Source organism: Pezoporus flaviventris, unplaced genomic scaffold (assembly GCF_033815535.1).
Source record: "Pezoporus flaviventris isolate CSIRO_AGI_PZ_B2104156 unplaced genomic scaffold, CSIRO_AGI_Pfla_v1 ptg000050l, whole genome shotgun sequence".
In the NCBI taxonomy this organism is placed as follows: Eukaryota; Metazoa; Chordata; class Aves; order Psittaciformes; family Psittacidae; genus Pezoporus; species Pezoporus flaviventris.
Window position 1 is genome coordinate 1,147,330 of NW_026892598.1, and position 27,841 is coordinate 1,175,170.

Genomic DNA, 27,841 nt, shown 5'->3' on the forward strand with positions numbered 1-27,841 from the left:
GAAGATATTTTGGAAAAATAACCTTATTTTCTTCTAGAACTATTCATTCACATGTTAATGCCTCTGCCTCCTCCCCATGCCACCCCCAAATAAACTGATATTTCATAGGGGCTAGAGGTATTTCATTCCTTAGGCTTCAGGTTATTTCACACTAAGCATGAACAGTAGCATAAATTGTGGAATTAACAGTTCTTACTTGTGAAAAATGAAGTTTTGCTTCCATGAAATAATGGCTCTGCTTAGAAATAAAAGGGGGTACTATCTGCTTTTCACAAGTTGCTTCTGAAACCATTTTTTAATAGTTACTTGCTACTAATACACATGTACGCATATATACATGAGAAGACTAACTGGGAAGGCTATTTAATATAATGAAGTCCACACTTAACTACAAATCTATCAGTCAAACTACAGTAAATCTTGTGTGAATAAACAAAAACAGATAAGGAAAAGACTACTTCACCATGATTAAGAAAGCCTACAAATGTAGATTTCTATAAGCCTAGAAGCTAAGAAGCTAAAAGGCTCCAGACAACTGGAACTGCTAGCACAGTGAGTAATTATTTATCAGAGAAACCTATCTGCTTACAATAACATACTTCAAATTTCTTCCACCATCAATAGCTGTTTTACACCTCATACAATGGACTCTTCTGCCACCTGCACAATGTGCAGGTAAACATTTAGAAGGTATCTGCTGCTCAATAAATTTTCCTTACTTGCTGTCAGGAAGAAATTTCTTTTTCATAAACTTTCTTCAGTTTACTCTCTTACAAAAGTACAACTACTGCCTATAAAGCAACGCTATCTATATGGGCAGATCTGCATTTAGAATCTCCTGTTCTATATAGGAGGTGTTAGCTGCTTCCTGAATTTATCACTTTCCCCTACTATGTCTTTTGCTATTTTATATGGCTACACTTGGTTTTCACAATTGGGTAATGTCCCTAACTCATGGGTTGCTATCTCTCATTAGTTAAATAGTTAAGATCCCTGCTTTACACTTACTGATTATTTCACAATGCTAGTCTAGACTATGCTGACTTCGTACAACTACTTACAAATAACAGACATTATATATCCTGATGACCTTCTCCAATTAGCAAGCATATAAGACTCAGTCGTTCTGCAACTTGACTTTCCATCCGTGAACAGGAATAAACAATGTTATGTCTTGCAAAGAGTTATCTCTAAAGACTCCCAGCTGCAGAGCATTCCAACTAAATCACCCAAAAAAAAAAAAAAATTCTATACAAATCCAGAGTATGGGAAAGTATGTTTCCCTAAAGAGAAGAGTACAAAATTTTGAAAGCTACCTAGGGAAACACTCTCCAGTCTGTCATCAATTAATATATGATCCTGAATTTTAAGTAAAAAAAGTAAAGGTAGTACTTAAAAAGTATAAAAATTCATTCTAACACTCACTTTCAAGGCAACAAAATGAAAGTGGTACAGACATGCTCATTTTGTATTTCCCAGCTTTCAGAGATGACTTTTCAGCTTAAACAGTATTTTAGTGTAAGTTTAAGCATAACTTTAAAATCAGTGTTAAAAAATCCACTTGCCTTTGATAATAAAAATAGAAGTGTGGATAGAGAAATCAACTATTAGTACTCCATTTTATATAATCAATTTCTACATTAGTAAAAAATGGAAAAAATAACTAACTACATGAACTATGAAAAACTATTCCAGGAATCAAAGGAACACTTTCAAGGAAAGTATGCAAGACTTTTTTTTTTTTCCTAGGATATAACTGGTTTAGGGAAAATTCATACTTACTTTCATAGTTTAAGAAGCTTCATATCCTGCTGATGGCATACAATTTTGTGAAAGGTACAAAAATATGTGAGAAGTTTTAGATATAGCTCACATGTAAAAGCAAAAGGTGATAAAAGGTTTGAGGCAACCATTATAAGAATACTTCTGGGTGTAAAGGCACCAGGGGGAGTGAAATGAGAAATTAAAAACTTACACTGCATTTAAACTTTTTAGAAAAGTATTAAGATGCTTAAAATTAGTAATCAGCAACATATACTGTATGAAAATACTGGAAGTAAATAAAACTGGGACTGAAGGTGTTCAAATATCATAGCACTTTAAACAAAAGTGTGATTAGTAGATTAGCAGTTTGATCATTTACAGTGCTTATTCAAGGAGACCACACTGGGAATATTCTAAGACTGCTTAGTTTTAGGTATACCCATATGCACACACATCCTGTGATATTTAAGACTTATTTAATAAGCCTTAGGATTTCACAGACACACTTTAAAGAGTAGAACAAAGATACTTACAATATTAGAAAAATATATACATTATCCACTGACTCATGAGGCTTTCTTCTGCTTTAATTGGAACATGTTGCCCAGAGAAGCTGTGGCTGCCCCATCCCTGGCATTGTTCAAGGCCAGGCTGGATGGGGCTTGGAGCAACCTATCTAGTGGAAAGTGTCCCTGCCCGTGGCAGAGGGGCTGGAACTAGATGAGCTTTAAGGTTCCTTCCAACCCAAACTGTTCTATGATATTATTAAATAGACTTATGCCCCTAAATCAGAAAACTGTCAAAAACTGATTCTGGATTACATCACAGTAAAATGCATGATACTGCTTTTTACCTCCAGATCCTAGCTGCTTGTAGAATCTGTATTCCAAATGTAGCTGTGGTGCTCTCGACTTCATTGGCTCCTGATTTAAAAACAAAAACAACATTTAAAACAAAGCCTCTCTGCCAAAGCCTGAAAACTAATACAGTTACCTCCTACCAGCCAAACTAACCCTATGGCTTCCAAGTCATATGGAAAGGCTGAACGTTTCTTCCAAAATGACTGGAAATTAAGCAAGTAAAAAACCTAAACCTCAGTCAGGTGAGACTAGAGCATATAGGAATACCTACATCTTGTATTGCTCCACAGGACTGGGGGCCACCATGCAAACCCAATCACAGGCCCACAATGGAACAGTTAAACAATAATCTATCTCTCCAAATCATATGGGTGATGCGTCATGCAGCTTAACAGATGAAAAATACTCTCCATAAATTAAAAGCTAAATCTTAATAAAAAAAGAAGTTTTGTTTTAGGACCTTGGGGGGGGGGGGGGGGGAGGGAACAAATCTTTCCACCAAAGAGTAACAGTTAGCAGAAATCAAGTAGCATTATTGTATGCTGTAAATCCAAACCAACAAAAAATGCGTCAGAATAAGTTTTTAGTTTAAAGCTTTCTTCTCCCCACATAATTTAGGTAAGTTAATGAAATCTTAATTCTGCGTTCTATATACACAGATGTAACAGTCTCACAGAATAAAGTGACTGAGATCAAGCACACTAACAGACAACCAGCCTAAATGAATACTTCTTGAGTATTTCCCTTAGCAGAGTAAAGATATTTATCACAAGATTCTTAAAACAGTTTCCTACATCATCTTTTAGAATATATGCCCGGTTTCTTGCAATATGTAACATCTTCCACTGCATCAGTATAATCCGGACATTAACAGCGTATCATTAAGTTTGAGTAAGGTGCTCATCTTTTTTGTTATACCATCTTCTCTAGAAACCAACAGCTCATTGCCTGGTGTTGTCTTCCACTGGCACATCTAGGCCATAGAAACCATAAGACAATGTGCAATCATGAGAAACTTACTCCTTCTCCTCAACCCGTCTCCTTCCAACATGCAGGTGTTTCAAACTGCACTACTATTACAGCCAAGCAGTACAAGTAGTACAAGTAGTCCCTGGTACTGTACATTTATGCATTTGATTTTGCCAGGATGCCAAAGGTTGTGGCCCAGAAGTAAAGAGGTGTCAATGTAACAGTTTCTAAGATAGATAGATAGAGTAAATAAATAAGTAAATAAAATGCAACATATGCTTTTTGTGCTCCAGTGCATTCATTCTAGCTGAACACTGAAATTCTTTGCAAAAAAGGAGCAAGCACTTTTTAAAACAAAGAGGTGCTGATCCTTCACAAACTGAATTACTAAGGCAAGACTAACTGAGCCACCAAAAGCTTGAAGTTTATAACAACACACGATATTTACCTCCAGGTATTAAAGACAGATATCCCTTAACAAAATGCTTCACTGTAAACATGGGCCTAATCTTTAGTACTCAGCTTTCAGAGGTGTAAGTAAATCCACTATGAAGCATCCTACTGAAACATTTTAACCTACTGCAAAACCACACAAACGTAATTACAAGTTTGCCTTGAGTAGTATTACACAAATCTGTATACCACTCTCTACACAGTCTCTAAATAAAGCCTGCAATTCTGCCTGCTAAGAATAAAATATTTTAGTCCATAAACCTGTCTGCTGCATGTCTGCTGAATATACTAAGACAAGACACTGGCTTATCAGCAGTTTGACTTTATTCAGTTGTATAGTTTTGCCTTCAAGTGATATTACATTAATAACTTAATTGCCACTCAATGTTACAAGATGGTCTCTCTATAAGGGTGAAAAATAGCTTGTAGATATTAAACCTATTTAAATTGAAAAAAAAAATCCTAGTGAAAGGAAGCAGCTTCCAATTTTTGACATACACATCTAAACATTTTCAAATCAATGCTACCTGTTCCAGTCATCAGCAGGAAACAGTTCTGATAAGGCTCCAGAAGGCAAATGTTTTAAAATAGTTAAGTCTACTTGACAAGTGCACACCAGCCAAACGCTGAAGTTAAACCCTGTCTAGCAGAGAGACAACACTTCTACTCCCTCCAGGAATGGTGAAAAAATGTGGTAATGTGTACTTGTAGTCCACTTATTGGCTAAAAGTCTTCTAGAATTACCTTATTTTTGTAAGGAGGCTTAGGTGTCTTCCTTACTGTTGAGTAATTCCAAACATACTAAGGAAATACAACCTTATGTTCAACACAACTTGTGAGAGGGCAAGCACTGTAAGTTCTTCACATAAAATTCGTTTTGTTCCTGTACATCTGACTTTGCAGTATGCAGGGAACTACTTATAAATGAGAAGACAGATGGATAAGAATAGATCAAGACAAAGGTAAGTTAAATGTAATCTTCCACCATAAGAGTGAAGAATACACCACCATAACTAAACTTTTATGAATAAGTCTAAAAAGCTACTGAAGAATTAGAACAATGGCAAATAATGGATCTTTCCTTTTTATTAGAATTTTAGCATCTAAAAATAAGTTTGGGAACATGTAACTGCTCAAACATCATGTTAATCCCAGAGGACTCAGAAGCCAACTCTTCCTCATACCGAAATAATGTATTTTGTTTACTTAAAAAAACTCTCAAGTCTTCTTACAGAAATAACCAGAAAGAACTGTTCCAGGATTTCTGTAATGTTCTGCACACAACCTCCACTATGCTACTTTTATATTCAAGTCTAATAATTTCAGTTTCTATATTAAAAAAAAAAATACCTTCTTTTGTCCCAGCAAAACAGCATTTCTCTCTCTTAATGAGGGACTGAGGGTTCTGCTGCCTTCAAAGAACTGATACATAATTTATTAAGCATCAGCTACTTGAGCAGCAAAAACAAGAACTCCTCAGTTCCTCAGAAAGGTTCTTTTGAACCCAGTGTTTATGCTTTTTTTTCTTTTGTAGGATGCATTCAAACAAAAGGGTAAAGACACCTGAAATGAGAAATCTGTTTCAAGTTCATAATGTGTGGCGGTTTTCCGCAGTTATTTTTGTGCCCAATACAAGGAGCAAACTACTATACAGTTTTCAAGATATGCCACTTCCCTGCTGAAGGGCTCTAAGAAAAGAGGCAGTTTACTTACTCTGACCTTAAGGTTAGAAATCAGATCAGTTTAATAAACAGACTTACACTTGATTTAGATTTACTACAGCCTGCAAGAGATGTTCTGAAATGCCATCATTCTAGACTGCACTGATTTTGTTACAACAAAAAAAGGACTAAATAAAAAATAAAACACAAAACAAAAAAAAAAAAACAAACAAAAAAAACACCACGAAAGCATTCCAGCCTTGGAACTAACCACTATCTTCTTTCCACACCCCCCACTTAGAATTTTAAGGACTAAAATGTTAACAGTTACATAATTAACAAATCAGTGAGTTAAAGATTACAGATTAATGAGCAGTACCTCATGCTTGCTATCTTTCACATTAAGACAGAAAGAAAAAGAGACCTAATTCCAGAAGCAGATCAAGCAGAATTTCTTTATTTAGTATTTCTGTAGTGGCTAAGCATCCTGCAGAGGAGATAAGTCTGGGCTATGTAGAAATTTGTCAAAGGGAAAGGGAAAAAGAATGAGGGAGAGGGAAGAGCTGAATACAGAATAGGAGGTTTAAGTGAAGTAGAGGGTCTTATAATAGAGGAAGCAAATTTAACAATAAATGGAGTGGAGGAAAGGTATAATTCACATATATCAAATCCTTATTGCTGAAGAGCTACCTGATCACAAGAAACCAATTTGTATATTAATAGACCATCAGAAACATACAAACATGACTAGACAGTGCACAGCTGATAAAGTCCAGGTCTTAAGGGTTTCATTCCAGTTCTTTAAAAAGTCTGTTCCAGCCTTTCAAAGCTGAGTATCTGCCCAGACCATAATGAAAGAGCCAGATTAAGATCCTTAAACTGAAACCATTTTACCAGAATAAATATATGCCTTTACATAGAAACTTTATATAGTAAAATGCACACATTGTATGACCCTCAGGTCTCACATAAAAAAAAACTGATTCAACAATTTCCTCAAACCAGTAGGTCATGAAGTTGCCATAAGCATCATAAACAGGAACACACAGGTATAATTTGTCCATAGGGGAAATATTAACAGAATGTAAAGTTTAAGTCAAAAGAGTAGTTATAAAACCCACTTACATTTAACATCAGAAGCACGCCTGCAAGATGCTGTATAAATGTAATCATTATAACTCATGCTCTTGAGAGAAACCTATACAATCCTCCTGCACTACACTGTTACCATTTATACACAAAACATCTGGCATAGGAAATGTCTTGCTGCTCACAAGAAAACAGTAAGTCGGCAATGGAATACTACCATGATGAATATTATTTTAGGATGCTGCAGGGCAGATATTACCACAGCCATACATGCCAAGGGTAACTCTGCAAGCTAGAATACATACATAATTCAAGTAACCGATTCAAGAGGTTTAAACCTGAACTATAGAGGTATAAAACAGAGGAAATTAAGAGTGACTCATTTAGAATAACAAATATTGAACATAGGCCTAACTACTCTCAAAGCACAAAGGGAATAAGCCCAGGATTACATTTTAAAAGGGAGAGGACTGTACACCACAAGCAAATGCAACCTACCTACCTGTTAGTAAAAAGTCTTGGCACTGTCTCCAATAGGAGAGAAAAAAAAAAAACCAGCAAAAAAAGCAAAATTCAACTAAATCCTACAATTTGATGCAGCTCCCTTTAACAGACTGAACCTTGTAGAGAAGAAAGATATAAGAAAAAGAAAAAAAAAAAGAGGAGGAAGAACCATATTAAAAGAACCCACTAGTTCTACCTGCTAGCAAATGTATTTTATAACTTACAATGATGATGCAAGCTCCAGTGTTGATTTTGCTCTGTGCCTGGCAAAATCTTGGAGCAGATTCTCCTGGAAGGCATGCTAAGGCACATGAAAATCAACAAGGTGCTTGGTGACAGCCAGCATGGCTTCACTAAGGGGAAATCCTGCCTGACTAATTTGGTGGCCTTCTATGATGGGGCTACAGAACTGATGGACAGGGGTAGAGCAGCTGATGTCATCTAACTGGACTTGCGCAAAGCATTCGACACTGTCCCACATGATATCCTTGTCTCTAAATTGGAGCGACATCAATTTGATGGATGGACCACTCAGTGGATAAAGAACTGGCTGGATGGCCGCACACAAAGAGTTGCGGCCAATGGCTCAATGTCCGGCTGGAGACCAGTAATGAGTGGTGTCCCTAGGGATCGGTGTTGGGACCGGTCTTGTTTAACAACATCTTCGTCACTGACATGGACAGTGGGATTGAGTGTGCCCTCAGCAAGTTTGCTGATGACACCAAGCTGTGTGGTTCAGTTGATACCCTGGAGGGAGGGAATGCCATCCAGAGTGACCTTGACACACTTGTGAGGTGGGCTGATGCCAACCTCATGAGGTTTAACCATGGCAAATGCAAGGTCCTACACCTGGGTCGGAGCAATCCCAGGCACAGCTACAGATTGGGCAAAGAAGAGATTCAGAGCAGCCCTGCAGAGAAGGACTTGGGAGTGCTGGTCGATGAGAAAATGAACATGAGCCGGCTTCAGTGTGCGCTCGCAGCCCAGAAAGCCAACCGTATCCTGGGCTGCATTAAAAGGAGCGTGACCAGCCGGTCGAAGGAGATGATCCTGCCCCTCTACTCTGCTCTTGTGAGACCTCACCTGGAGTATTGTGTGCAGTTCTGGTGTCCTCAGCATAAAAAGGACATGGAACTGTTGGAACAAGTTCAGAGGAGGGCCACGAGGATGATCAGGGGACAGAAGCACCTCCCGTATGAAGCCAGGCTGAGAAAGTTGGAGCTGTTCAGCCTGGAGAAGAGAAGGCTGCGTGGAGACCTCATAGCAGCCTTCCAGTATCTGAAGGGGGCCTATAGGGATGCTGGAGAGGGACTCTTCATTAGAGACTGTAGTGATAGGACAAGGGGTAACAGGTTAAAACTTAAACAGGGGAAGTTTAGGTTGGATACAAGAAGGAAATTCTTTCCTATTAGGGTGGTGAGGCACTGGAATGGGTTGCCCAGGGAGGTTGTGAATGCTCCATCCCTAGCAGGGTTCAAGGCCAGGTTGGACGAAGCCTTGGGTGATATGATTTAGCGTAAGGTGTCCCTGCCCACTGCAGGGGGGTTGGAACTTGATGATCTTAAGGTCCTTTCCAACCCTAACAACTCTATGATTCTATGATTTTCACTGTGATCCCTTCCATCTGTTGTTTATTGCAAAGACACTACAGCTTTTCATGCCACTAATGTAAGAGGATAACTCAAAAAATTAACTACATATTCAGAGTTCAAGCACTAGTAATAAATTGCAGACATACTTTACTACACTGGTTCTTTAGTGACTTTGAAGTAAATTAGTCAATAATGATGCATCAAGCTTTTTCTACAGTTCTAAGATTGAGTAGTTTGGAAACAAAGTAAAAGCTGAAAAGCATCTTTGAATGTTTAAAGGGGTTGAAATAGTAGCCGAGTTTTTTAATAGTTACATATATAATGAAATGGTTTCGCCAAAACCCACTGACCAAAGTTCTCTTGCTCCACATCAGGAGGTAATTAGTGATTCAATAAAAATCACTACCTTGCAAACTATGCCTGAATGTGCTTTATAGTAAACAGCCTTTACCTGGAAGAATTTTCAGTCCATTTTCAAGTTTTACTAAACATACAGAATAAGTTCAAGATATTTTAAACCAAAAGTAATTTAAATCTGGTGTAACACATACATACACGTCCTCAAAACTGCACCCACTGTTTCTCCTTCAAACTGTAAACTTGAATGCCTTGAAATCTGTTAACTACTTTTGAAATAAAAATTGATATTGCTACACTTGCAATATTTACAAATATTTTTCAGGAGTTTGTGGTATGTATTTGTAACACTTTTCAGATTCCCCATCTAAAGCCATGTATTTCTGTTTCCATAGTTTACCTCTCACTTTATGGAACCTGAAATTCACCATACTGTTCTATGCAAAATTTTCTGTTCTATTGCAGCAAAAGGAAATTAATGTGAGACCTAAAAGCCATTCAATAACAGAAAGTAAACAACTGAATTTCACCCTGAAATACATTGGTTACAAAAAAAAAAAAGTCATTTACCAAGACGTTAAAAAGTAACCAGGAGCAAAACATGAAGTAAACTGAGTAGTCTGGATGAAAGCATCGGAATAAAAAGAACAATGACATATTAACAAAGTATTCATATTTACCATGCTTTTAAGTGAAGAAAGCATTTTACACATCATTGCAAATAAAACATGTCTACCAAAACAGATGTACAATTCCAGTGATTACAAATTAAAAATATTTTGGGGCAGGAATAAGGGTATTAAAATAACAGGCAGTCTGCAGAATTTCCAGAGCTTCTCTGTAGTCACCTGAAGTTAGTCAGATTCACGTTAAATTTGGTGTTCCTCTACTTGTTGCATAGAAAAGAAATCTACTAAGATACCTGCTGAGCTCATCCTTGATGCAGCAGTTAATCATCAACTTCACAAATACAGACATAGCTGTGAGAACAGTGACAATTAACACTGGTTTTATTCAATGTGGACCAAGAATATAATTTCTATCATTAACTGCTTTCATCTAGTCAATTGAAAACATACAAGACTATTAAGGATTTCAATTAAAGAAATCAAACCACTAAATATGAAAGGAAAATTATGATTAGTTTCTTATCTGAAATACTTAAAAAAAATAAAAAAAAACGAACTTACCATTTTAATTGCCACATATTCATTTGTGTATAGATTTTTTCCTTGAAAAAAAAGAACAAAAAAAAATGTGAGACATTGGCTTTCCTTTTCAAGTAAAATGCCACTAAAACCTTGAGAAAGCCTTTGAAATATTTTTGATTGAAGGTGCTAGGTGTCCTGCTAGTGATTTAAAAAAAAAAATGTGGCTTTATTAGCCAGATACCATACTTTGAAGAGAACTTTATTCTTGAATAGTGTAAAAAGTGGCAGTTTCAGCTATTTCATAAAGTTTGCAAAATTTTTATACACTAGAAGAGTTGAAAATTGGTAAACTACTATAAGTAGAATGTGATATTCTACATTTCCATATTTATTGCTGAAAACTGTTTTAACATTTATTTTTAAATTATCATATGGTTTTGGAACACCAGACACTGATTAAAGTTAGAATTAACTAGGATTCTTTTTTTCCCTCAATTCTGGTATTTAATAAGCTTAAAGTTACAACAAACAGGACAAGGGTATTAATGAGTTAAATGCTTATACCATTTGGAAAATGCATCTTCTGATCCTAAAGTGATTCTGTAACTGGATAAGCATATTTCAACAAGCATTACTTCAAATTGTATGCACTGACTAAGTATCACACAAGCTTTACAGGTGCAGAATTAACAAACAGCAGGCAAAGAAAAAAATAAGTTGTCACTTCTAACACTTTTCACAGAATCACAGAATCCTAAGGGTTGGAAGGGACCTCAAAAGATCATCTAGTCCAACCCTCCTGCAAGGGCAGGGTAACCTAGAGTACATCACACAGGAACTTGTCCAGGCGGGCCTTGAATATCTCCAACGTAGGAGACTCCACAACCCCCCTGGGCAACCTGTTCCAGTGATCTGTCACTCTCACAGTAAAGAAATGTTTCCTGATGTTCACATGGAACCTCCTATACTCCAGTTTACACCCACTGCCCCTTGTCCTATCACTGGACATCACTGAAAAAACCTAGCTCCATCATCCTGACACTCACCCTTTACATATTTGTAAACATTGATGAGGTCACCCCTCAGTCTCCTCCAAGCTAAAGAGTCCCAGCTCCCTCAGCCTCTCCTCATAGGAGAGATGTTCCATTCCCTTAATCATCTCTGTAGCTCTGCGCTGGACTCTTTCAAGCAATTCCCTGTCCTTCTTGAACTGTGGGGCCCAGAACTGGACACAATATTCCAGATGCGGCCTCACCAAGGCAGAGTAGAGGGGAAGGAGAACCTCTCTCGACCTACTAACTACACCCTTTCTAATGCACCCTAGGATGCCATTGGCCTTCTTGGCCACAAGGGCACATTGCTGGCTCATGGTCATCCTCCTATTCACCAGGACCCCCAGGTCCCTTTCCCCTTCACTACTGTCCAGCAGGTCAGCCCCCAACCTGTACTGGTACATGGGGTTGTTCTTCCCCAGATGCAAGACTCTACACTTGCCCTTGTTGAATTTCATCAAGTTCCTCTCTGCCCAACTCTCCAGCCTGTCCAGGTCTTGCTGAATGGCAACACAGCCCTCTGGTGTGTCAGCCACTCCTCCCAGTTTAGTATCATCAGCAAACTTGCTGAGGGTACATTTAGTTCCCTCATCCAGGTCGTTGATGAAAATATTAAACAGCACTGGTCCCAGCACCAATCCCTGAGGGACTCCACTAGTCAGAGACCTCCAGCTAGATCCTGCCCCATTGACCACAACTCTCTGCCTTCTTCCTTCCAACCAGTTCTTGATCCACCTCACTACCTGATCATCAAGCCCACACTTCCTTAGCTTATCTATGAGGATGCTGTGGGAGACAGTATCAAATGCCTTACTGAAATCAAGAAAAACCACATCTACTGCTCTACCATCATCCATCCACCTAGTTGCTTGCTCATAGAAGGCTATAGGATTGGTCAAACATGACTTCCCCTTGGTAAAGCCATGTTAGCTGCTCTTAATGACCCCCTCATCCTTGATATGTCTAGAGATGGTGTCAAGAATAAGTTGTTCCATCAACTTTCCAGGGATGGAGGTAAGGCTGACTGGTCTATAATTACCTGGGTCCTCCTTGCCCCTTATAGACCCGCGTGACATTTGCCATTCCCCAATCCTCAGGCACCTCTTCTGTTTCCCATGACCTACCAAAGATGATGGAGAGTGGCTCAGCAATGACCTCTGCCAGCTCCCTCAGCACCCACAGGTGTATTCCATCCGGACCCATCGATTTATAGATGTCCAGATTACTTAACTGATCCCTAACCCAATCCTCATCTACCAAAGCAAACTCCTCCTTTATCCTGACTCCTTCCGGGGCTATAATTATCTACAGTCTTCAAAGGAGTTCTGTGCATATTATTTTTACTGAGAACCCTTCCTCTTTTCTATGTACTGTTATTCAGATCTGAATATCCCATGTTTAGCTCAGTTTTGTTAAAGAAGACAGGGAAAAGATCTGGACCAAGGCAAAATGGTTCCCTGTGAAGGCAGTTACATTTATAGTCAAAGACTATGATCTCAGCTCTAACACTTCTGAAATACTTTCGCAAAGCTGAAAAAAAAAAGCATTAAAATCAGATGACTGTTAAGGAATCAACTTCACATGCACAAAGTTACCTGAGGGCTCTACAATAATAAACTTAGTATCAGCATAGGCAGCATGCCCTAATCTGACCACTGAAAGCATGGATAATTCCAAGACCTACCCACAGACTCGAGTGGCAATCCAGACATCTTCAGCTATTTCTTATAGTCATTTGAGTTATGTTTTCGATAAAAAGTGTGCTTTGTCTGAAGCACATCTTCACTGCTTTACAACTTTATTCCTCCTTTAAGTTTTTAAGATTCAACCCTAAGGTACATGCTCAAAACATATTCCTGTTTGCTGGAGTACATAAAACAAAGCGCTTGTGTACATCTCTGTAGGAAGGATGCCCACTCTAAGTTACTTGCTACAGTAATGTGAATGCAAAAATAAACTTAAATCAGAATCTGTAATACCAATTTTAACTCCTGCTTTCATAAACTTAGATTTAAAACATTTTGCCACACAAGTAACAGTACATATTTGAAATATCTACTATATATGCAAATAAAACAGACATTAAAAAAAGAAAGGCTGCACTTGTCCTGGTAGCTGATGCAGGACAGTACACTACACTATTAGTTTCCTCCTATTCCTTTTACTTGTTTGTCATACTTTATTTCAGTACTATTAGCCTGTAAGTCTTAACTACTTCAATATTGTATTTAGAATGAAATAGATTATTTCACTGTATCTGCTGCAAGCAAATGAGTTAATCTGATATTGATCTGAAATAGATAGTCAACTCTGCACATGTACATTGTGACCAAGATAACTGACAGGAAAAAATTGAACTTCATTAGTTTACAGTTGCCTTTAGTAGTAAATGTGACATTACTGGTTTAGTCTATGGAGTGGTTTAAAAGAAAAATTATCATTCAAAGCCGGTTTAGAAAAGTTTAGGGAAAGCTGAAGGCAATTTCAGCTTGACTTGTGACCTACAGTGGCACGTAACACTGTAAAGGTCAAAATATATCAATCTTGTTTAACTATTAATAGGAATAACAAGAGTACCTCTTATTGAGACTGTGTTAAATTCACTATTCTCAGTCAGAGCTCCAGCAATGTTATCTTTCACTTCTCTACAGTATTAATAAGCTAAACTTGCTTACATTCTGAGTCAGACTTGATAAGGCCTCCAGAAAGCACTATACTAAAAACACGTTACATTTTATGCAAGCACTATACTAAAAACATTGTCTGAAGGACAATGAGTAGTAGTTCTATCAGAGGCAGAAAAATCAACAAAAACACAACAGCTACACACCCCTCCACCCTACTTTCTAATCCATCTCTCTTTAAAGCTTGAAGCAGTGCACTAACTCAAGACTTCCAGGAATACTGGAATAAATTTATTCCATTAAGTGTCAAGTTACATCTGCTAACACATCCAGAATCCCAGCTCTTGAAAACCCTGGCTAATCATACTAACATATGTGAATTTAAGCCCCCCAAACTAAATATATAGTCTTCCAAAAGCACATGCCCACTATGTAGTCTCTATTTTATCAATCAATGGGGAACTAAATGCCTGAATTACCTATCTCCCAGATTCTCTCTACAGACGGATTCTCAGAACCCCTGTGTAACGGCAGCTCATTCTGCAGACTCACTACAGTGCTGCTGATGGAAAGGAAATCAAGCAATCCATATGCCTGCTGCTATTAAAAACACTGTAGCAGCTCCTACATGACACCTCCAAACCACAGTTCTGTAAGCGAGACCTGCAGGAGGAGGACGTGTTTCACATACACCTAGCTCCGACTACACCTAAACAAACTGCTTCAGGAGCCAGGAAAGGTAGCAAAACACATTAACCATGAAGTAATTTCCAGCATCTTGAAAATGGCAACTGACTGAATTTACAATAGCATAGCACGTATTTACAGAAGATTTTTAGTCCCAGAAATTCTACCACTACAGAGATTCTTATGTGATAGAACTTGCCCTTGCCAAGGTCAAGCCAGAAAAGATCTGCAAGGCAAATTTAACCTATCTGAAGCCTGAAAGTAGCTTGAAGAGCTATATGGTGTATTCATGTAGACATTTTCATGCCTGGACTGCATAAAATGGTCTCAAATAATGTAAACTGAAATAAAGAAAAAAGAATCTTACCTAACCGTAGTTCTCCAAAATTACCACATCCAATTTTTTTACCAACTCTGAAGTTTGGGCCAACCATTAACACTCCAGAATTCGAAGAACCAGTTCCACGTGAATTGTGGCCTGATCTCCCACCAGGCCGTGCCATTCGTTCATCTGGCTTGTCCTTGTCTTTCTTTTTATTGTCCATGCCAAGTTTACGGTACTCCACCTTGATTTCTTCTTCCTTTTAAAAATCAGTATAAGCAAAGTCCAGTTGGACAACGTGAGGATTAATGTGAAGTGCCCAGCTGATTACTGGCAGTAAGCAGTCAAAGGCAGCATGCTCATCCCATTCACAAAACTTTGGTAGTATCTGTAGTAAAAACATATCTCCAGAATGCACACCACCAGCAATATTTACTAGTTTTTAGAGGAATTCTGTTAAAAGAAAAACACAGTTGTTCAGTACAGTAAGAATCTTGTACAAATTACACCTCCCTTCAACTAATCATACAATTGAGCTATAACCCATTTGCTTTACCTTCATGAAAAGTATGAAGATCCTTCATGAAAAGCACTATTGTAAGGTTAAAGTCTCTGATCCCTGATGTACAGTCTCCACCTTTCTAGCAAGAGCTACTAGCATAACTGAAGAGAACTAAAAATTCTCAAGGCTTACTGAAACAATTGAAAAAAATGAAATAAAACCACAAAGAAAAACCCCATGATAAAACACAAACCCTACAAAACTACCTCCTGAGTAAGTAAACACACTTAAAATTGACATGTAGACACTCATCACATCTTATGCCAGCTCCACAAAAGAAAGCATTTTATCTCTTGTTCCTCCCCCTGCCCAAGTAGTATCTGTTGATCTAAGGAAATGCTCAAGCTGCACAGTTATTGAAGATACAGAAAGATATTCTAACTTCAAACAATTCCACTATCTTTTCTGAATTATAATTTTGGAGATGCCCAATTTATGAACTCATGACAAGGACATTTCAGTTCTTTCAGTAACTCCTACAGTCCTTTGCCCCACTTAATTAAGTCATATATTTGCTTCCCCACTCCCCTTGTCCATCATTTGGCATCATTGCCTAGACACTAATTCCAACACAGATTTCAGCAAAAGCATAGTATCAGCTTACTACTTCAATAAAGAATGCCAAGAAATCCCAAGAAAGCTTTTATTTTTGTGTTATCCATAACAATAGTAGATACTGTTTTCTATTTGCCAACAGTGGTTTAAAACCCCCAAATTAAGAAGACAGTTGGCTACTAGATGGGCAAAATTTCAGGGTAAGTTAAATATCTGTTCATAACTATTTTGCTACATTTGCTTCAATGTCAAGAATACACTGCAGTAAAAAAAAAAAAAATTCTCTAAAAGTAATGTAATTTGTGTGATGCCTACTTTAAAGATAGTAATCAGCAGCATACTTTAAACCCTTTGATCTTAAGACCCCTTCATTTCTTAAATCCATTTCTCATAAAGTCATTACTCCCATCATAGCTTATTTATTACAACATTTAAAAAAAAAATCAAAGAGCCGGTAAAGATACCAAAGAATATGAACAACCATAAAAATAATTGCATCTTCTGAATCATAATATTCACAGCAGGGTCATAACTAGGCAATATTTTAAAACCACTAAATCAACAGCTGACCAACATATAACCTGTACAATTAAAACTTGGTTTGAAATCAACTGAAAACCATAATTACAGGTTCCAGCCCAAGCAGACTTAATCCAAAGGAAAGGATTTCAGCAGAGAGTCATAAATGTAGTGGTGTGGTGTGGTATGGTGTAGACAGAGGCATTTAAGATAAAAATACAAGCATGTTTGGCTACAACACAATCTTGACAGTTCAAGCACCACCACTAGATATCCTAAAATCCCCTTCCAAACCACTGATCTTAGACGAATATACTCAGGGGGAGGTAATAGGCAATTTTTTCTCATTCACTATGCTACAAAATCTAAGAAAGAAATAGGAAAACTAGAAATGGAGTGTGTTGAGGTAGGACTTCAAGAGCACCATTTAGTACTTAGAAAGAAGGCCAGTACCTTTGATGCATCAGAATGCATAAAGTACCAAAGAAAATAGACTTATGTTCTGTATCTGACTGGCTCTCCAGGGAGAAATAACAATGTACACAACCCTAGAATTTTTAGTGCCAATACACAGGCTTCATGGCAAATAGAAGCAATGCATCTAAACACAGCATATTAGTGTCATCACCAAAGGGTAAAAAAAGCAGAGTTACTAACACAATGCTTTGGTAACCTCAGGAGCAGTCGAAGGCCAAACTGTCACTATTTTCCACATACCAAAATCTTCGTAACACCAAACAATGAAAGACACACTGGAACAGTGAAAGGCTCTAAGAGTTCATACCAATGGGCTCCACAAAAGAACACAAGGACTACAGAGGTGACTGGGTGAGCTAATAGGATTCTTAGCTTTTAAGTTTTCCTTAGCTTACCTGAAAGCACATATACAATACCACATGTCAAATGAATTTAAAACTGTATTCTTCTAACACATAACAACTTCATCGTAGAAGCATAACACAGTCCTAGTTTTCTCATTTATTTCAGATTTCCCCTTTTGGTCTTTGTATTTAACTATCACGTGAGCATAGCATGTAGCTCACTGAGCAGACAACTGCTATAACAGGCTGGGTGCTGAGGGTGCTGAGAAGTCATCAGTAACATGGACTAGCAAACAGGCAACATGAGGACAAAGGGCATGAGAAATCCAGTAGCAGCACTAAGGCAGTAGTGATCTCTTAAAGCAGTTGTAAACCAGAGAAAGTCTATTATCATTGGAAAAGCTTCCAATCTCACACTATTTCAGCTCACGTAGCCAAGCTAGAAACTCAAGGCCAGATTATTTAGTATTTATCCAAAGCATTATTAGCTGCTCCGTGTGCATGCCTGTCCAGAAGAACCCTAGCAGTCAAGACACTGAAGCTTTGCCAGTAAGATATTAATTTGTGCAAGTTTTTTTTTACCTATCTATAATCACAGAGCTTTAATTTCTAAAGTATGAACCATAACTAAGCCCACCCCTTAATAGTATTAAGTTGACAGAGATGAAGACTTGCAATACATTTAGAATCTTCATTTTAAAAATATCCTACATGCACACTCAAATACAAATTGTTGTATTGTGGAAAAAGGTAAGATAATTTATTAATTGAAACAGCCAATTTGGAACAGAATCCTAAGAAACTATTGCCAGTATTTTTTAATTCCAGTCTTCATTCTGAATCACAAGATACAGCAGGGAAGTTTTAGTTTCAAAAACTGAGCTCAGTTATGACAAATCTCTTTTTGCACTTCCCCCACTTTTGTTTAATCTTTATCTTTAGTGAGGTGTCCATCCAGACATTTTCTCACTCCCCCTTCTCACTGGAGAACCAGTAAGATATTCCACCTCCTCAAAAAGAGAAGAAAATAAGATGAAAGAGCTCATGGTCAAGATCAAGACAGGGAGATCACCCACCAATTAGTCACAGGCAAAACAGATTAGACTTGGATAACATTTACTGCCAATTAAAATCAGGTAAGATAGTAAGAAACAAAAAGGTTTGAAAGCACCTTTCCCCACACCCCTTCTTCCCTGGCTCCCCTTCACTCCTTCATTTCCCACTCCTCTACACCCACATCCCCTTCTATAAGTAGCAGAGGGGACAGGAAATGGGGGTTTATGGTCAGTCCATAACAGCACCTCTCTGCTGCTCCTTCCTCCTCATGCTGTTCCCCTGCACCAGCTTGGGGTCCCTCCACAGGGGACAGTCCTTCAAGAATTGCTTCAGCATGGGTCCTCACTATGCAGCACAATTCCTACCAGAAAACCTGCTCAGTGTGGGCTCTTCTCCACAAGCCATAGCTCCTGCCAGGAGGCTGCTCTGGCAGGGACTTTCCACGGCCTGCAGCTTCCTTCAGGATCTATCCACCTGTTCTGGTGTGGGGTCCTCCATGGGCTGCAGTGTGAATATCTGCTCCACCGTGGAACACCATGGGCTGCAGGGATACAGCCTGCTTCACCATAGTCTGCACCATGGGCTGCAGGGGAATCTCTTCTCTCATGCCTGGAGCACCTCTTCCTCTCCTGCACTGGCCTTGGCGTCTGCAGGACCTTTTCTCTCCCAGCTGCTGTGCAGCCTTTTTTACCCTTTCTTAAATGTTTTTCTGCAGATGCCACCACCTTCACTCCTGGGCTTAGCTGTGCCCTGCAGCATGTCCAGCACAGGACAGCCCTGGCCTCTCCTCACAGATGCCACTGCAAGCCCCGCTACCAGCACCTGGGTGCAGACACCTGATGGATTCACAAACTCACAACTCACGTCTTTCAAATTTGTAAAGTTTCAAAACCTGTAACTGCTTTTTGAAAGCCACAAGTGCTTTCCTTAGAAGAAATAACCTACCATGCACTTTTCAATTTAAGTATCCACTGCTTCCAGAACTTTTGTCTGCACTCAGACCCATCACAAGCTGCTAGCCAAGTGGCACTTTAAAAACTGAGAATGCAGTAATAGAAAAGATGTTACAATGCATTCAAGGGATAAACATAAGCATTAGCTTCAGTATTCACTAAGTAGCTTAGTTTTGCAAATAATACTATCATTTTGAGAGCAAACCACAAAGCAGAAAAAAACACCCTAATAAAACCCAATAAAATACTTTAGAGTAAGTAGTAAATAAACTGATTACTGAATTCTTTAAAAAAAAAATCTCATGTTTAAGTACCACTTTATTGACTGCTTCACTTAAATTTAAGACTACACTGCATAAAACCAAATACCTTAAAAATGTACATTTCAGTTTCCAAAAATGCACCTATTACATGGACAAATCTGCTTATGGTAACCTATGCCTCCCCACTTTTGCTGCTGAATCAACAGATATATCAATTACACTACAGGTATGCTTTCTTATATGCACTGAACTTAGCACCTTCTATCACGTTCCTGCTAAACAAACATTGTAAGCACAGTGTATTTTTCATATGCTACATGTCAGAAGCCACACAAGTATTGCTGTCACAAGTTTCTCCAAGACACAAATACTCTTTTACAATACTTCCTAACAAAATAACCTGCAGCGACTTGAAATAATTAGAGCACTACTGCAACAGACTGTTGAAGATACTCTCTGAGACTCAATCTGGAGTTCTAGAAAGCAGGCGTTCTTTATTGCAGCGCTGGGCACTCACAAAAATCATTTTGCAAAGCTGAGCACGCCTGGAGTCTACAAGCAGCATCCATATATCCAATAAACTTATGCATATTTACAACCTTTCCAGGAAATGCTTTATATATTCACTAGATTTCCTGGAACTAATTTTAATGCGCATGTGCATTTTAATTACACATGCACTTTCTTGCTGACTGGTGGTCTTGAGGGGTCTTTGGTGGTTGCTGATAGTCTTCCTCACTGTGTCCGCTGACTGACCTCTGTGTTTGTGCATGTGGAAAAGACTCTTGTGAATTACTTAACATCTGTGTCTGCATTTTAGGTCAGTTTGTTCTGATTTGCTCCTTCTTTCTTTATCTTAAGGAACTGGCCCCATCTGTCTTAGTCATTCCTTTCTTATCTTCACACCCACTTACTACAGGGGGGTGAACTGGCCCCATTTGTCTTGGTTACTCCTTCCTTATCTTCAAAGGCTACCCTTGTTTTATACATACCCCAAGGCTGCACCAGCTCATCTTGCTCTCAATAGAGCGGTCCCAGTTTACAACCTACCATCTTGCTCTCATCAACAGAGCTGTCCCAATTTACAACCTAACATCTTAGCTTACAATTAACGAAGAGGTTTTCATTTACAACTTAGCATTTTAGCTTACAAGAGCACATAAGACTGTCTTCATATTCCTGTACAGCTCCTGTACAACATTTTATGAAGTATTTACTTTAGAAATACCAAAGGCATTCATGGCTTTATTTATTTACACTGCACTTACCTATGACAGAGTTATACTGTTGATGGCAGTATCTTTTCTTCACCATAATGGTCACATTCTAGAGGAAAAGAAGACTATTGGATTACATAGCCAGAAAAGTAATTAGATCTTAATTAGAAATTAGATCTACAACCCATATAGGTTGAGGATAAAAGATAAAACAGACTAGAAGAGCCACAAGGAAGCATTGAGAGTAACTGAGATGCAAAAATCAATAGCAGCTAATAGAGGTATTACTTATTGGATGGAATTTAATAGACTTTCCTAACCACTGTAGAGACACTACCTGAAAAGCAAGGAGAGGACCGGTGAAGATGAGCAAGAGCGAAGACATTAGCTAGACACGTTTCAGTTGACTTAGAGCAGTTATGCACCTAACACCTGCTCAGTTTTAGAAATATAAATGAAAATCTATGGCAAAAGACAGCCAGGCTACTGGTTCACATCAACACATGACTTAAATACAGAACATATAGCCAAATTAACCAAACAAATATAATCTTATCCACAGGACTATAGTAATACCATCCCAAAACAAATTCCCAATTTGCAATGAAGTATGTGAGGACAACTGCATTTGTTGGGTCCATACAGAATTAACTATTTCTGCCAGTACTGGCTTTACCACATTTGATGTAAGAAGTTGTCCTGGGTTTAGCAGGAGCAGCCAATTTTCTCCTTCTTGGTAGCTGGTGCAGCGTTGTGTTTTGACTTTCAGCCTGGGAACAGTGCTGATAACACTGATGGTTTTAGCTGTTGCTAAGTAATGTTTACCCTGGACTTTGTGAGTCTCATGCTCTGCCAGGGAAGAGGGGAAGCCGCAAGGAAGCAGAGACACGACACCTGACCCAAACTAGCCAAAGAGGTATTCCATACCACAACACGTCATGCCTGCGGGGGTAACTGGGAGTTACCCAGAAGGACACGGGGTCTTCTGGGTTGGACTCGTTTTTCGGCGGGTGTTATCGTATTCTCTTCCCTTGTTATTTTCTCTTATCATTGTCGGTGGTGGTAGTGGCGGTGATTTGTGTTGTACATTGGTTGCTGGACTGTTCTTGTCTCAACCCATGAGAGTTACATTCTTTCGATTCTCCTCCCCATCCCTCCAGGAGCAGGGAAGTGGGGGGGGGGGGGGGGCACGGGGGGGGGGGGGGGGGGGGGGGGGGCAGGAGGAAAGAAAGAGGGAGGAAAAGGGGGAGGAGTGAGTGAACGAGCTGGCTGGCTGGGTTTAAACCACAACAGAAGTCAAAGGCAAAACTTACCAGCTTGGATTCACCAACACATTGGTGTAACTGAACTGCTACCTCTGGAAATACAGTAGTTACTCCTAGCTCAGCAGGGTTTGCTCAGTTCTCTGCTCCATTAAATGAACATGCTATAATTAACCTACAAGCATTACCCCTTTCAAACTTTTGTGCACTTGACCTCACAACTTCATTAATGTTCATTCTGCACTGCAATAAGTGATTAGATACTTCTTCAACAAAGCCAAGGCAAGGACTTAAGGGACCATTTCCTTAAGACTGTATAATGGTTTGATAAGCAATTTAGTGATATTTGAAGACAGAAGGACAGCTACTTCTTTGAAGGGACATTTTTACTCTACAGAATAGGTTTTACATATCAATAATTTGCACACGAAGCTTGCCTTCTTAATAGACGAGGAGACTCCAACTGGGAAAATCCAGCCTGTTTGAAATGCTTGTTTTGTACTCTCTCTGCTGCATAAAATTCTACATGACAAATGAGTTTTAATGGAATTATACAGGTGTGTAAACAAAAACAATCTTTCAATTCACCACCATACTCTATTTTTTGTGTAAACTGATGTTGTGCAGTTGTGTAATTCTGAAGAACTCAGAACACTGAAAACTCTGTAAGAATACGTACAGAACTAAACATACAGAAATTAAAATTAAGCAAATATCTCTCTGCCAAATGATTTCACTATATGAAAAATTAATTTTTTTTTTTCCTCTAGCAAATAGATTATGATCTCTGAATGATTTATACTTGAAGAATATTTACTTAAACAACTAAGGAAAACTGCCTGAAGGAACTAACAAAAACAATGTAATATTATATACATCGTAAATAAATGGGTGAAAAAAATGTATTCAGGTTCTATTCTGTTTTCTGTTCTATTATACACTCCATACATTCAACAGCTTTGCTGCTATTGCTCCAAATTCACACATCACCCAAAAGAACAAATCATATACTTAGGAAACATATGCTGCTATAGAAAATCCATGAAGCAAAACTATCTTTACCTAAACTGACACTGGAGAAATTTTCCTTTGAATCTTCTTAATCTTTTCCTCCTTGATTCAGTATTCAAAACCTAACAGAGCAGTGCAACACCAACTATAAGAAAATAGGGTAATTACAAAAAGTCCCGAAAGTTCTATCACATTTTCTAACCATATTTGTATTAAAGTTTTCCTTTTTCAAGTGCCCTGGTAACAACTGCCAGTTCTTTAGGTTGCATCACTACCAAAGATCATACTTATCCACTCAAACACAAACTTTCACATGTGCTGGTGAAAAAAAAACAAAAAAAGCCCCATTTGGGCTGGCAATTTTAAAGCACTGTTTACTTTTATCATCACACCAGTATCTCATATTTCTTGCACAGCCACACTCATGTACGAATATTCCCTTCAAAGTTTCCTTTACAGTCAAAGTCAGATTATTGCCAGAAAACAGCAGGCTGCTAAATTTCAGATTCTAATATTGGCACACAGGAAGCAGCACCACCTAGGTAACATTTCAGACATCTCTAAAATACAAACATACCTATCTACACTTCTCTCTGGACATCAGCTGAAAACGTCCCAATTAACACTACCAGATCATATGCCACATAAGCACCCTACTCTGCTGATGTGTGATGAAGATTTTCTAGAACCCAATGTAAGTAAGGATAAAATATTAACTCATTTAAGCACCTTATTAATACAACTCTGAAATGATTGAGCCTGCAGCAGCACCACCACTGTAATTATGTGCAAGTTTATATATTCTGACATTAACATTCTAATGTGCAAGTCACCTTTAAAATAAAAACTTAGTAGCTATTTCATTCCTCTTTCATGTTCCAGATTTACTTTGAAATAAAACTATTAGGACAACATTAAATGTGCTAAATAAAATATCCCACTGTCCAGAAGTGACAAAGTTAAATGAAACATGCAACTGTAACTGCTCCCCTAAGTATCAGTCACATTAACTACAAGATCCCACACCACTGCTAGTATCAGTATACTAACATTTTTCTCTAGTTTTAGAAAAAGCATACAGTAGCACAAGAAAAGGGAGGAAAAGAAAAGATTCATGAAACAAAAGGAAAGATGGTAAAGAAACACCTCTGGTTTAAGCACAATGCATTTAAGAAAAAATCACCCAGGCTCCTACCACTTTCATACATAGGATTTTCTCACCCCTCAAGCCTTCTATAATATTAACCCATTTTAGATTAACAGAACAGTTTTGCAAAGCAAAAGAACAGAATTAATGAATTTGGGCATACAAATGAGATTATCAGCATTCCTGAAAATGATCAGTGTTTTAAAAAAATCTATTTGTTCACTTTTACAGATTTGAAAAATTCTCCCCATACAACATTAAGTTTCATGCATTGAATGAAATTCTACATACACAAGCCTCAGTCCACACACACACATGAATGAGAGTTCACACAAAGAAGCAGCATAATTGAAAAGGTAAGTCCAAATGATTTATTCATGAATGAAAATTTACAGAAGCAAACCTTCTAAAAAGTCAGGTTTTCCTGTCAAGTTCTGTATATATTAAAAAAATCCAAAATTACATTTCTCTTCTACAGCATCAACTGCCATAATTATTTTCAATGTCCATAATTAGTTCAAGATTCTAGAATAAACTTTCAAATTTGCACATATATAGCTATTTCCCTAGAGAAAGTTCATCAGCAATGATATGACCACGTATAATCCTTCTTTACTACACAACATCGAACAGAACACCTTTATTGACACATTTAAAAAACTCTCCCACTATAAAAACTAACCAAGATGCATCTTATCTTTATTGAAACTTGTTTAAAAAGCCCATTTTAGTCAAGGTACTGTAATTTTTCCTTGTGCCAAGTTTAAAGTCACATGAAGAAATTTGAGAGCTATCAATATCCAAACTTTAGCATCTGATCTGTACATTTAATTTTGTCACTCAAATGACTACTACCTAACCAACAGTAATGCAGCCTTCTCCATAACCCAGCTGCTAGTTCTGGTGAAAATACTGTCACATCATTACGACATGTACAGCACTCAGGTCACCCTACCTCAATACAATTCTTCCCCAAATGACAGACCAAACTAACAAAGTAACAACTAAGATCCCTGAGCAACCTCTTCATCTCTATAAACGTATTAACAACTGAAGACTGCTATTTTCTGTTCAGTACATACATATTCATATTTTCTCATGAACCTAGAAGAAAAGTTTGGCCGTAATCCACAAATCACACTTCATTATAGGCTTTCAACACAAAATCCCACCAACTTCAATTTAGGACTCCACACAAGCAAATGAACTTACATGGTTCATATTTTTGTGCACGCATTCTTCTCACAGGATCACATAATCATCACTTCAGAGTACAGTTGAATGTTAGTTTTCAGAAAGGCATGGTATAACACAATGAATATCTTTTTACAAATCTAATAATGACAGCATTAAAGCTTAATTCCTACAGAGCACACAAAGGAGGTTACTGATGATTAAGCAGCATTCCAGTAAATTTTTTTCACTTCTCCGACACCACCCCCCACACACTGAAACGGGCTATGCTGTCCGCAGCTGACACAAAGCTAATGCTGTACTAGCTAATACTACGTAATGGATGCTTCAATTTTCTACATTAAGCATTGTACCATCAGCACTCGACTGTTATAGCAGAACAACTGAAAGGTGTAGATCAGCTTAAAGCTAGGCCAAAGAAACTGTAAAGTTGAAGCCATCTGAAAGTTAGAAAACAAAGCAAGGATGGCATGACATTCCATCTAACACCATAATTACGTTTGAAGACGAAATTAAGCACAATAGTGAAGCATTCCAGCACTATATGGCAGAAAAAAGAAAAAAAAAAAAATCTAAAAGTGCAAAAGACAATAATTCTGTTTCCAGGTTAGAATTTAGACAGGATAAGGTATATTGTGCGCTTCAGCATTCCAAAGTGATTGTAAACACCAGTTTTCAAAATTAAAAGTATATTTAATTCACTGAGATGAATTCTTTCTCACCTTTATCTTTAAATACATGGTCACATCCTACTGTAAGAATTTAAAGAAGAGACAAATTCAAGTTAAGTTATTTTAACTCTGGAATCTTCCAACTTGCAACTTCAATCACATCACACATTAACTACCATGCAGCTACACTCCTGAAAAACAAGCATAGAAAACAAGACATCACATACTCATGCCTGACAGATCATGATGGGATCCCATGAACTGGCTGGATGGCTGCACACAAAGAGTTGTGCTCAATGGCTCAGTATCCAGCTGGAGACCAGTAATGAGTGGTGTCCCTCAGGGGTCAGTGTTAGGGGGCAGTCTTGTTCAACATCTTTGTCAGTGACACGGACAGTGGGATTGATGCAGCCTCAGCAAGTTTGCCGATGACACCAAGCTGTGTGGTTCGATTGATAAGCTGGAGGGAAGGAATGCCATCCAGGGGGACCTTGACACACTTGTGAAGTGGGCTGATGCCTATCTCTAACGAAGTTTAACCATGACAAGTGCAAGGTACTACACCTGGGTCACAGCAATCCCAGGCACAGCTACAGGTTGGGGAAGGAAGAGATTCAGAGCAGCCCTGAGTAGAAGGACCTGGGGATGTTAGTCAATGAGAAACTTACTGCCGGCAGTGTGCGCTTGCAGCCCAGAAAGCCAACCATATCCTGGGCTGCATTAAAAGGAGCATGACCAGCAGGTCGAAGGAAGTGATCCTGCCTCTCTACTCTGCTCTTGTGAGACCTCATTTGGAACGTTATGTGCAGTTCTGGTGTCCTCAACATAAAAAGGACATGGAACTGTTGGAACAAGTCCAGAGAAGGGCCACGAGGATGATCAGGAGACTGGAGCACCTCCCATCTGAAGCCAGGCTGAGAAAGTTGGAGCTGTTCAGCCTGGAGAAGAGAAGGCTGCGTGGAGACCTCATAGCAGCCTTCCAGTATCTGAATGGGACCTATAAGAATGCTGGGAAGGGACTCTTCATTAGGGACTGTAGTGATAGAACAAGGGGTAATGGGTTAAAACTTAAACAAGGGAAGTTTAGATTAGATATAAGGAGGAAGTTCTTTACTGTGAGGCTGGTGAGGCACTGGAATGGGCTGCCCAGGGAAGTTGTGAATGCTCCATCCCTGGCAGTTTTCAAGGCCAGGTTGGACAGAGCCTTGGGTGACATGGTTTAGTGTGAAGTGTCCCTGCCCACATCAGGGCGGTTGGAACTAGATGATCTTAAGGTCCTTTCCAACCCTAACTATTCTATGATTCTATGAAAGTGTCATGGTAATACCAGCAGTATTGAATATTATTCCTTTTTATGAGGCCAGACCTCCAGAGGGATATACTGAAATTTCACAGGCTTTGACAACACAGAACTACTGAAAACATGTTTTTGTACCTCTGCTTTTCCTCATCCTGATCTTATCAAAACCTACTTGCCCTCTCAACTGTTCCTGAATCACTTCCTACAAAATCGGGGGGGGAGTGG

General features: G+C 38.5%; 1 protein-coding gene across 6 annotated transcripts in view; it reads right to left on the reverse strand.

Moving 5' to 3' along the window:
* CSNK1G3 (casein kinase 1 gamma 3) overlaps positions 1–22,557 on the reverse strand; it is a 69,567-nt gene extending 47,010 nt beyond the window's left edge. For 4 of the 6 annotated variants that reach the window (XM_061468664.1, XM_061468663.1, XM_061468662.1 and 1 more), the window contains exons 1-5: positions 22,345–22,553; positions 21,083–21,140; positions 15,131–15,538; positions 10,440–10,480; positions 2,618–2,687 (exon numbers count right to left, since the gene is read on the reverse strand). In XM_061468664.1, the coding sequence (XP_061324648.1) occupies positions 2,618–2,687; positions 10,440–10,480; positions 15,131–15,308 (289 nt within the window). In that variant the 5' untranslated portion in view covers positions 15,309–15,538; positions 21,083–21,140; positions 22,345–22,553. Of the gene's footprint in view, positions 1–2,617; positions 2,688–10,439; positions 10,481–15,130; positions 15,539–21,082; positions 21,141–22,344 lie in introns of those variants that run through there. The other 2 variants (XM_061468666.1, XM_061468665.1) reach the window with 2 other exon arrangements.
* Between the last annotated feature and the right edge of the window lie 5,284 nt (positions 22,558–27,841).